At 35.2% G+C, this 12240-nt stretch overlaps 1 protein-coding gene across 3 annotated transcripts in view; it reads right to left on the bottom strand.

Annotated features, from left to right (window-relative positions):
* The window catches only part of SMCHD1 (structural maintenance of chromosomes flexible hinge domain containing 1), a 151132-nt gene that overhangs the window by 75057 nt on the left and 63835 nt on the right, over positions 1 to 12240 (bottom strand). For 2 of the 3 annotated variants that reach the window (XM_077974544.1, NM_001258166.1), the window contains 5 exon segments: positions 8947 to 9091; positions 6626 to 6722; positions 5096 to 5168; positions 2707 to 2846; positions 1891 to 2025 (listed from right to left, as the gene is read on the bottom strand). In XM_077974544.1, coding sequence (XP_077830670.1) covers positions 1891 to 2025; positions 2707 to 2846; positions 5096 to 5168; positions 6626 to 6722; positions 8947 to 9091 — 590 coding nt within the window. 3 annotated transcript variants of the gene reach the window in all.

Below are 12240 nucleotides of genomic sequence, written 5' to 3'. Positions count from 1 at the left end.
ACAGCATACACTAAATTTAAAACAAGTTTAAACATAAAATACCTTTATAATCTTACCTAACTCATGTCTCCTTCCTCATCCAGTTGTAGCCATTTAACTTATGGAAGACTATCCATGTGAGTGATATTAAAAATTCCTACCTCACAGAATGTCAGGCACACAACCATCTTCTGTTGTATCTTATTTGCTTTACTCCTAAACTCAGTTACTGCCATTGGATAACATTTTCTAACTGCATATTAGAGGATTTCTGTTGGCATTCGTTTTAATTGACCTGAATTCTTGGTCTTCTGCTGATTGGTCTGTAGTATTTACATAAGTCCTAATGCCTGCTGCTCTTGCCTCCAAGTCCAGATTCCTCCCTAATTCATAGTCATCTTTTGCAAGAAAGTGTGCTCAAAAGTATGTTGCCCATATTATTGCATAAAGAAAATGCATAAAAAATACTTTAAGGTTATCAAATATAACCAGCTTAAAAAGAACTGGAATGAAGAGTCACCTCATTCTAATTCAAAAAGTAAAAGACATCTTGTATCCATTTGAGGTTCAAGCTATGTTAATAACTGATGTATAATTAGTAGGAAAGTATAAGTTAATCAACCAGTTAGATTATCTATCACCATTATCAATTACTAAGAAATCACATTTAAGTATTTTACTTAAGTATCTGTACTCAGCAACCTTAGAAGTTTTACTTAAGTATTTGTTATCCCACTCCACAACCTTAGACTGTTTACAGCTTCTGCCTCCATGCTGGCTTCGCTATCAGCCATGATGCATCGCCAATAAAAAGTATCCTACTGGCACATGATATAGAAATCCCTTTGTGGGCCAGGCGCAGTGGCTCACACCTGTAATCTCAGCACTTTGGGAGGCCGAGGCGGGTGGATTATGAGGTCAGGAGATCAAGACCATCCTGGCTAACACGGTGAAACCCCATCTTTACTAAAAATACAAAAAATTATCTGGGCGTAGTGGCGGGTGCCTGTAGTCCCAGCTACTTGGGAGGCTGAGGCAGGAAAACGGCGTGAACCCGGGAGCGGGAGCTTGCAGTGAGCCGAGATTGCGCCACTGCACTCCAGCCTGGGAGACAGAGTGAGACTCTGTCTCAAAAAAACAAACAAAAAAAAGAAATCCCTTTGTGTAAAAATACAAATAAAAAGCTATGTGTGTATAGAAAATTATATACACAAATTAAAGGTTTATATGTTCTTCTGTGGTGGTTTAAATGGAGATATTTACCAAACTTTCTAAAACAAATGAGAACCATAAAAAGCAAAAGGGCTAGGCACAGTGGTGCACGCCTGTAACTTCAGCACTTTGGGAGGCCAAGGTGGGAAGACTGTCTGTTGCCAGGAATTTGAGATCAGACTGAGCAACACAGCAAGACCCTCTTTCTCAAAAAATAAATAATAAATAAATAATCAGGTGCATTGGTCCTTGTCTGTAGTCCCAGTTACTTGGGAGGCTGAGGTGAGAGGATCACTAGAGCTTAGGAGTTGGAGGCTGCAGTAAGTCATGATTGTGCCACTGCACTCCAACCTAGACAACAGAATGAGACCCTAACTCTTAAAAAAAAAAAAAAAAAAGCAAAAGAATAAAATTATGTATTTTAATAGAAGAAAAATATTTTAGGGAAATATAAATCAGTAATAGTTTCAGACACTATAATAAAGACACTGTAAAAATCAAGACAATTACTAATATTTGACACAAATGTTAAAATAGTCATTATAGCATTTCATATTGCCTTTGCTTTGCTTTGGCTGAAAGAACCACAAATACCTCATTTTTAGAAGTTAACAATTTTGCAAAACATGTTATTAAGCAGTTGAAGACTATTTGTATGAAGACTCAATACAGTATCAATGAGTAACAATAATAACTTACAGGTATTTCAATTCTTGCTTTAAGCATCTGGTCTTTTTTAATATTCTGAACTTGAATTGCAGATCCTGTTAAAATACTGGTTCCGGAACTACTGCAATCTACAACATAGACTGGAAGGTTTGGAGCACCTGAAAACTATTTGAAGGATGCAAAATAATGTAAGACCCTATCAAATGTATTTGATTATTCCATAATTGTTCAAAGTTTCAAATAATTCACTAGAGCTACTATTTCTGGCAATGAATAAGAAAATTCTAAGTAAAAGTCACTAAAACTCTTGAATACTGAACAAAAACAGTAATTTTCTACTGTACTATGTAAAATTTATCTGTTTTGGAAGGAAAACCAACCTCCTCAATCACAATCCTTTTCTTTTTTACTTAACTGGATTTTCCTTTTCTTTCTGTGGTCTTTTACCTACCTTCATTTAAGCATCATTCCCAATTTATTTTTCCCCTAAAATAAAGGAATAAAGGCTATTCCACAGGCAGAGCAGCCCATTCCCAATCTTGAAAGACATTTTTGTCTTTCTATTCATGTATAATTCATATAAAATGAGAGGGATGGAGTCAAGGAAGGAGAGGTGAGTAAACCTTCATCCACGAATTTATGAAACTGGGCACAGGTGGCATCTTTATTGGTTTAGGAATGATTAAAAAAAAAAAACTATTGACAATAAGATCCCACAAATCCCTCCATGGAATAATCATTTCAGACTTAAATCCTATGTAAGATTTACTATTAAGTGGCTAAAATAGTCACTGCCACTTACTATAAGGGACTCAAAATAATCGAAGTATCTTCCAATAAGCTTACCTTACAATGAACAATCAATTTTGGTTGTGCTGTTATGTTGTCTGATTCATCTAAAACTTCCACCTGAAATGGGAAAGCTGTTCCATTTTCTATAACTAAAATTTCGGAATCAGGTTTCACTTTCAATCGACGAGGCTGACCTAACAGTAAATTATACAATGAAATACATATTCAGGTTTCAAAGACTGAAGTACTGAAACAGCAAAAGAAACAACTTTAGCATTAAAACTCAATATTTTACAAATATTGCCAAGAAAGAAAAATACAGGCAATGTCCATGTTTAATCGGTTTCATCCCAAAATGCATAGATTCAATACATGACAAGACTTATCTCAACTGTATAAAATGCTTGCTGTCTAGGCTAAGTTTTATTCCACAAGGTACGACACAGTGATAATTCACATTAGAAATCACCTAAAATCTTTAAAAGATACTGGGGAAAAGGTATTCAAAAAGAAAAATAACGGCTTATTAAAACTATTTAACAATTTTACATGATGATTTTTCCGGCACAAGTAACTATATGTTTTAGACATTCAAAGAATTAGTTCTTGTAATGACATGATCAGGTCATTCACTTGTTAGATTGTCCACTACCTCTGATGTCATAAGCAATTAACATCACAAATTTCCTCTAAGATTAAGAAAAGTAGGCTTATATTTCTGCAGTAAACCAGTCTGATTTGTTCCATAAACACTGATATTTTAAAATTCAATTAATGCTACATACTGATAACACAAGTACATGGAGAGAATTACTGAAAATATTTATTATACTTTGTACTAATATTAGTTAATATTCATTTATTTACTATATATGAAGTATTGTGCTAAGTTTTATTAAGGATTATTTTTACATAAACGTCACAATAATCTTAATGAAGATATTACTATTATCATCCCCATTTTACAGGGAAGGAAACTGGGATTCAGATAAATTAAGTATTTCTTCCAGGTCACCAGGCTAGTAAGTAGCAAACATAGGTTTAAATCCTGATTTGTAATTTGAAACTCCTTGACTTTTATCACTATACCATGATACTTCCTATATACCCCTCAAAAAGAACTATCTAGCTACTGAGAAATATACTACTCAAATCCATACTTATTATTTAATAATCTAACCTCTAAAATAAATGAATGTTTGTTGATACGTATGATTTTTTTCTTGTACTTCCACCAATGGACCTACCTAAATTCTTTAACAATTCACACTGGAGGAAAATGTCAAACAACTTGAATTTGTGAAAGCAAATAGCTGATATGTTTCTTTTTACCTACAACCAGTAACAAGATCACATATGCACACAGATATGATTGTGGTATTGTTCATATCAGAGCTAAAACTAACATGCTAAACATTGCTGTGTTTTACAGGTGCAGGCAGTTCTTACTTGGTACAGTAGGTGTTAATGAAAACTCTTGCGTATTGGAACTGTGTCCTCCATTGAGTACTACAGAACTGTGCAAGGCAAGGACTACCTGTAGTAACTCATTTAATACTCCTAACAACCCCAAGGGAGTAGATATTATCTCATTTTACACAAGAAGAAATTGAGGCATAGAACGAGTTTACCTAGACACTAACCCAGCAGGGCTGACTCCAGAATGCACTTAGAACCTCTACTATAGACTGCCTCTCAAATTACCCAGCATATTCTATCCCATGTAACTTTAATGCAACTTCATTTTCTCAAGTTATTAACTTAATAAAAATAACATTAAAATTTTTTCTTAAAATATGAAACAGTTGTATAAACAAAATGTAAAGAACAGACCCATCTCTAATAAAGCCTAATAGATATATTCCAAGAAATAGTTCCCCAGGCCGGGCGCGGTGGCTCAAGCCTGTAATCCCAGCACTTTGGGAGGCCGAGACGGGCGGATCACGAGGTCAGGAGATCGAGACCATCCTGGCTAACACAATGAAACCCCGTCTCCACTAAAAATACAAAAAAATTAGCCGGGCGTGGTGGCGGCGCCTGTAGTCCCAGCTACTCGGGAGGCTGAGGCAGGAGAATGGCGGGAACCCGGGAGGCGGAGCTTGCAGTGAGCCGAGATCGCGCCACTGCACTCCAGCCTGGGCGACAGAGCGAGACTCCGCCTCAAAAAAAAAAAACAAACAAAAAAAAGAAATAGTTCCCCAAAACATTTTCAATACCCAAACTTTTCTCCCAATGTTATATTTAGAATGTCAATAACATCTTCCTAAATGTTTTCCTTTTTAAAAACTGGTCATTTCTGTTAGTGCTATGGTTTGACATTTAAAAGTATTTTCAAGATTTATACCACTACTAAAAGCCCAAAAATCTCTAACTTTATAGCATTATACTTTAACATAAGAATATTATTTTAAATAATTATGAATATTTCTTGAAATAATATTACCAGGTAGTAATTTCATTTTCAAAATCTGTGAGTCTTCTTTTAAGCCCGGCAGAGTAACCTTCAGATTATAATTCTGTTGAAAAAACCAGTAAAAATTAAACCCAGTCCTAAATACAAACTTAAGTAGTTTATCACATCAATTCTGATTTATATTTTGGTTTTATTTTCATACCATTGTAGAAATTACTTACCAATTTTATACTTACTAAAATTATCATATATGGAGTCAGAAATCTTAGAGGAAAAAAATTGATCAATATTGCTTCCTTATAGACAGTGAAATGAACAGAATTATGGTAGAACCTACTTTTCCAAAATAGGAATATCATTTTAGGATCAATTTTTCTCTTAAATTTTTATTCTCAAAAGGCATAACCTCTGAATAATTATCATAATCAAGATAGATATTATAAAACATATGAAATAGTAAAGTAGAAACAAAAATCACAAAATTTTGAAATGCAATGTGGTACTCTATATTGGATCCTGGAGCAGAAAAATAAATTAACTGGAGACAATAAAAAAAGTCCACAGTTTTGTTAGTAGTATTTTGTCGATGTGTGGATAAATATATAAAGTTCTGTCAGACATTAACAGGAAGAACTTTCTACATGCAACCTCTCTATACTATCTTCGAACTCCTTTGTAAGTTATTTCCTCTAAAGTTATTTCAAAATAAAAAGGTTTTTATAATCTAGGAATTTTTAGTAAGTTTATCTTACTAAAGTCAAATTTTCTGTGAATTTCAAGTTCTTTTTCCAGAAAAATCTGAATTCAGAAAGAATCAAGAACTCAATTGTTGACTTGATTATACAAAGCAGTATACAGTACTTGGAAAAAATACACATGCGCTGTTTTAAACATCACACTGATAGGGAAAATATTTAAATATTTAAAGTAATGATACACTGAAAAAAAAATTAGCTACAGTGTTCCTTTTAGTCAGTTAAGTCTATTAGCTGCTGTATAGATCTAATTGAAAAATTACTTTATTAGAGTTTCTATTTTTAGCTTCCCTGTTTTTTTTTTAGACCAACAAACTATGCATAGGATTCCTTCCTTAACTGTATCTCTCACCAAACACTTCCTTTTATCTAAATATCAAAGTGATATGTTTAAAGATGTGAGCTGAAGTTTCCCATATTTCTAATTGTCATTTTTGTTCTAAGAAAAATATTCAAAAGTGGACAGAAACAGTAGGAGAGACAGAGAAAAAAAAAACCAAAACGGCATAGTCCTGGATAACCGCCAAAAAAATGACTTTGAATGTGAAAGAACTGAAATAGCGATAATGGGGACAGATGAAAAATATTTAATTCATGTTTAACCAACAATAGTAGGAAATGTGCCAATTTTTCTTACAGATGTAACTGATAAGTCAGGTGGCATAATGCTGATAAATTCCTAAAAACCCAATTACTATCATCTGTTTTTTAAAAATAGGTCATTCCACTTTTCATTTACAATTTCATTCTTACCATATGAAATAAATATTTAACAAGTATCATAGGATCTATACATAATGCTTACCTTGCCTTGACAAGAGTTTACAGGGCCCTTAGCTGTAACTCCTCGAATTACACAATTTGGTCCTTTGGTTATTTCTTCATAATGTAAAGATAAACCACTGGGGAAAAAAAATTATTTTTTAACTCCCCTCAATTGCCTACAAGTAAGCTGCAAATGTGTTTTTGCTTTCCTATGTAACATTGCCATGTCTATTTTTCTAATAAAATATTTTTTATATATAAAGAACTAAACAGAAAAAAATTCCAATGGATTTCTTTTACAAAGAAAACTGATCCAACAAGTATTAATAAGTGATGCCAATGGGTTAAACACTGAAAATGATACAATAGGTATAATGTAAAATTAAAATAGCATGTATTGAATTAGTAAAGATACAACGTAGTACCTAATCTAATGCTAGACCATGTATACAAGCCTAAGAAAAGGAAATATCCAAAGAAGCCAGGTTTAAGGATGTCCTCAGCATTTAACATGAATTCTTTCAAATATTTCACCAGTGGGATTTTAGAGACTTATGGGCATCTATTATTAAAACGAATGGCAATTTAGATAAAAGTTCAAATAATAACAGACAGGCTTATGAGGACATAAACCGGCGAGATCACCTAATCTACTTCCATGAGTAATATGGTTCCTAAAGCTGATTCCAAAGCTAATTTCATCAGATTTGACCAGATGTAGACCTCTGCAGTGGCAAAATTTTACTTTGTCAAAGGTAAAGGGGAAAAAAGTAAAAAATATACCATGATGGAGAAAAGCCTAATTTTTCTGAGGAATGGAATTTAAGTGTTTACAGGTATTTTCAGAATAAACTGTAAAGCTCATTTGAAAAAAGATGTAATGTGGCACACAAGATAAAATAAATCCCCTGGGAAAGATGGCACATTAAACATATACACCTACTTTCACTGTCTCTTAAAATCCCACTAATATGACAGTAAAGGGATTTATTTTATTATTAAAGGAAAAAATAAAGAAAAAACAGAAAGGAAGCAGAGACAGGGCAACCAAACTTATCTGCTAGAAAACAGGACAGACAAGTGGCAAGTATCAGCAGTCTCCAAAAAGCTGAATCATAAAACAGAAATAGAAAAAGCTAGAAACCAACCTCTCTCATAGAGTGCCCAGGTACTGTTCAGAATTGGCAAAAGGAAAAGGTTTAAACAAACAAGCAAAAAGACTGATGAAAAGTTTAGATCTCAGATCTCTCGTCTCTGCCTCTGGCAGATGAGTGAAAGATAAATCTCTGAAAAGGTTAAAACAGAAGATCTCTGAACCAGGGACACGAGGTAAGTTGAGGATGAGAATGAAATACTAAAAAGAAGAGAAGAGGTAATCTGGAACGAATGCATATGGATACTGAGACCTCTCCTCCCCAATTCCCACCCCAGCCCTGTTCTTTGATTAGGAACCAAACTATTCCCCGCTCCAGGCAAAAGACTGAAGATTCTTCTTTGAGGAAACTGCCCAGCCCAAGACCTAAAAATACTAACAGGATTTCCCCCAACAATGTACTCCAGACAGATCATCCCACAGTGGAGCTCACGGGCAACAGCCTCTCCACACTCTTTCACCTGCATTCCAGTCTCCTACTCATTTACAAGCAGACAACCAATAACCAGATATCTCTAGAGACCAAGAACAAGCAATCGACTAAGTTGGAGACAACAGAGTATCTGTATAGGCAAAAGAAAACTTAAAAAAAAAAAAAAAAAAAAAAAACCCATTTGTTTTATCAGTGAAAATGGTACTACATTCATAAAACAAAAAGAGGGTCTTCAAAAAATTTCAGAGAACCAAAAAGAACTCATGGCAACTAAAAATACATTAGCAGAAAGGAAAAACTCAATGGAAAGGTAGTAAGCACAAGGTTGAGAACATTTATCAGAAAGTAAAACAGAAACACAAAAAGATTGAGGACATTTTTTAAAAAAATTGGGGATTCAGTACAGAAGGTCCAACATCCAATAACTAAGAACCCTAAAAGAGAAAACAGTGATGACAGAAGACACAGAATGAAGTATTTCAAATAATGAATTGAGACATTATATCATACTTGCAAAAGAACATGGAGTAAGACATGAACACCTTAATTTCAGCAATAAATTCAGTCACAATATAAACTTCAGTGAAGCAATTTATATATGACACTAGTTACAGAGGATAGCTTGGAGCTAAATTACTCAGATGTAATATAATTCACTAATATTTTAAATAATACTAAAGTTGAACACCTTACACACAAAAAAAATTAAGCTGAAAAAAAGAGCAAATGCTTAGCAAATATGAAAGGACAAATATGTATTGATCCTTCAAATTACCTTGCTTCAAGAACTGGCTGAATATCAGTTACTAGTTGACTGGTATGACCAAATTCATCCTGAAACTCCAGAGGGATATTAAATGGAACTCCAACACGACAAAGATGATCCAGAAGAACACAAGAAAATTTCTCTGGCTTACCCTCTTCAACAAAAACAAAAATGAAATGAAAAGCAAGTACATTGGTGAGAAAATCCATTGGGGGTCAAAAACAGATCCATTTCTATATGAGAAATTTTAGAAATCTATTTTAGACTATACTAAAAATAACATTTTAAAATCAGCACAAAAATTATATATTATGCAGACAATCCACTTGGGAAAAACCTCCCGAGTAGCTGGGACTACAGGTGTGTACCACTACACCTGGCTAATTTTTGTATTTTTTGTAGCAACAGGGTCTCATCATGTTGCCCACTGGTCTTGAACTCCTGAACTCAAGCTACCCACCTGCCTCCCCAGGCGTGAGCCACCAGGCCCAGCTGTTGTACCTTTTCATAGGAAAGAACTTTAAAGGCAAAACACGATATTCAATAGTTATAAAATGATATATATGATGAAGTTAAATAGAAGCTCCACACGAGAAAATATTTGCAACATGTGTAACAAGGAAAATTCAGACTTCATGAAACCCTCCTATAAATCAGCTGTTCTCAAAGTGTGGTCTCTAGTCTTGAAGTTTTAGCATCCCCTGAGAACTTATTAGAAATGCAAATTCTAGGGCCCACCTCAAACCTGCTGAATCAGAAACTCGGTGAAATTCAGCAAGCTGTGTTTCTTTTCGGGTGAATCTGATACAAACTCAAATTTGAGAACCACAGCTTTAAACTATTAAAATGGGTATAGTAAATTAACAAGCATTCATAGATAGCATACAATGTCCAATAATGGCTAGAAGAGGTACACAATCTAAAAATTAGAGAAGCAGTTTCACCACCAACTATGCTAACTAAATATATAGTTCAGCCAGGAATGAGCATGCAGTCAACTGGAACTCTCATAGTGAGAAGTGAAGGTACTTCTTGGCATAGCCTTTTGGGATGTCCACTTCTTGGTATCACCCTAAGGAGATTCTAACATATGTACAGAAAGCAGCATAATTTTTTTTACCAAATAGCACTACGGTTTCTAATAGCCAAAAACTTGGAAACAATCAACATGATTCATCAACAGGAAACTGCTTAAACTACAGCAAACCCATCTTATGAATATATGTTCCACAGGTGTTAAAAGAACAGAGATTTATATATAAAAAAGTCTCCTAAAACATTAAAAAAAAAAGAAAACCACTCCAAGGTGGTCCTTCTTGATATCACAGCTACTTAGATTTAGATCAGTTCTCTCCAAAAACCCTGTAACAATGACTCTATAAAAGCAGTAAACAAGAAAAAAGATGAGAGTAATAGAATTGGAAAGCCAAAGACATATGAGTAAGTGTAACTGACTTAGCAGAAAGACCTAAGAACATCAAATACTCAAACAACAAAGCAAGCAGAGACCGAATCTGATTCACAGTTATCAGATGCCCAAAAGTCTCAGGGATGGCCGTAGAAAGTTGTAGTGAAACTGAAATAAAACAAGGTTAGCTGAAGTCAGTTTGAGAAACAGTTTCGCAGATCCCCATCCTTCAACGCATGGGCTAGTCAACGACCCTCCTCATCCCCAGCAAAAGATGGAAGGTTAATTCTTTAGGGAAAGAAGAAAAGGTCCAGAAGTGAGAGACACACCACTACTAAAAGTGTCACTGATCAGGCGTGGTGGCTCAAACCTATAACCTCAGCACTTTGGGAGGCCAAGAAAGCAGGATAACTTGAGCCCAGGAGTTCAAGACCAGCATGGGTGACATAGTGAGACCCTGTCTGTATTTTAAAATATAATTAATTAAATTTAAAAGTGTCATTGAAAATAGGAAAGTGTCTATTGAAAATAGGAAAATCAAGTGGAAAATTATATACTAAATGTGAGGACTCCCACAAACACACACAAATGGTCTTTCCCAGCTTGGTTCCCAAAATGCTGGCAGCTACGTCTTTACCCTTTTAGCAGGTGACTGAAAGGCTCCACTCTGGGGAATGGAAACAGCCAGAGACAAGACCTAAAAATTCTCGTATCATAACTTCCCCCAAGGAAATTTAAGTTTTTAAGTGCCCTATTCTTCAATGTAAGCAAATCACTAATTATATAAGAGAATATCTAATAAAGACAAGGAGGAAAAAAAGCAACATGGAGGAAACAAACTATGAATCAGGAAAAATGCTATAAAAAAAAACCCACTATTATTAATATCCTCAGAGAATAAAGATACTAAATTCATGAAGTAGGAAGAGAATGCTTAAGGAATTGTTTAACAAGATTATTTTAAAAGAGATTTTAGAAATTAAAAATGGTAGCAAAAAGGAAAAAATAGCATAGAACATCAAGCTGTTAAGAAAATCTCCAATACGGTAGTAAAACAAAACCAAGAGATGGCAAGTAGGAAAAACAAAAATAATATACCAATCCTGAAATCCAACATCTTAACATTAGATGTTTTAGAAAAAAAGAACAGGCTGGGCACAATGGCTCAAGCCTGTAATCCCAGCACTTTAGAAGGCCGAGGCAGGAAGATGGCTTGAGGTTAGGTGTCTGAGGCCAGAATGGGCAACATAACATAGCGAGACCCTGTCTCTACAAAAAAATGTTTTTTAAAAATTAGGGCCAGGTGCGGTGGCTAACATCTGTAATCCCAGCACTTTGGGAGGCTGAGGCCGGTGGATCACCTGAGGTCAGAAGTTCAAGACCAGCCTTACCAACATGAAAAAACCCCATCTCTACTAAAAATACAAAATTAGCTGGGCATGGTGGCGCATGCCTGTAATCCCAGCTACTTGGGAGGCTGAGGCAGAAGATCCACTTGAACCTGGGAGTCGGAGGTTGCAGTAAGCCGAGATCACACCATTGCACTCCAGCCCTCCAGCCTGGGCAACAAGAGCAAAACTCCATCTCCAAAAAAAAAAAAAAAAAAATTAGGTGCAGTGAGCTGCAATCACACTACTGCACTCCAGGCTAGGCAACAGAGCAAGACACCATCTCCTAAAAAGACAAGAGGCCAGAGGTGATGGCTCATGCCTGTAACCCCAACACTTTGGGAGGCCAAGGAGGGCGGATCATGAGGTCAGGAGTTCGAGACCAGCCTGGCCAACATAGTGAAACACCGTCTCTACTAAAAATACAAAAAAATTAGCCAGGTGTGGTGGTGGGCACCTGTAATCCCAGCTACTTGGGAGGTTGAGGCAGAAGATTCACTTGAACCT

This window comes from Macaca mulatta, chromosome 18, assembly GCF_049350105.2.
Source record: "Macaca mulatta isolate MMU2019108-1 chromosome 18, T2T-MMU8v2.0, whole genome shotgun sequence".
In the NCBI taxonomy this organism is placed as follows: Eukaryota; Metazoa; Chordata; class Mammalia; order Primates; family Cercopithecidae; genus Macaca; species Macaca mulatta.
The sequence above is the reverse complement of the archived record's forward strand: the minus strand, read 5'-3'. Positions and strand labels throughout refer to the sequence as shown.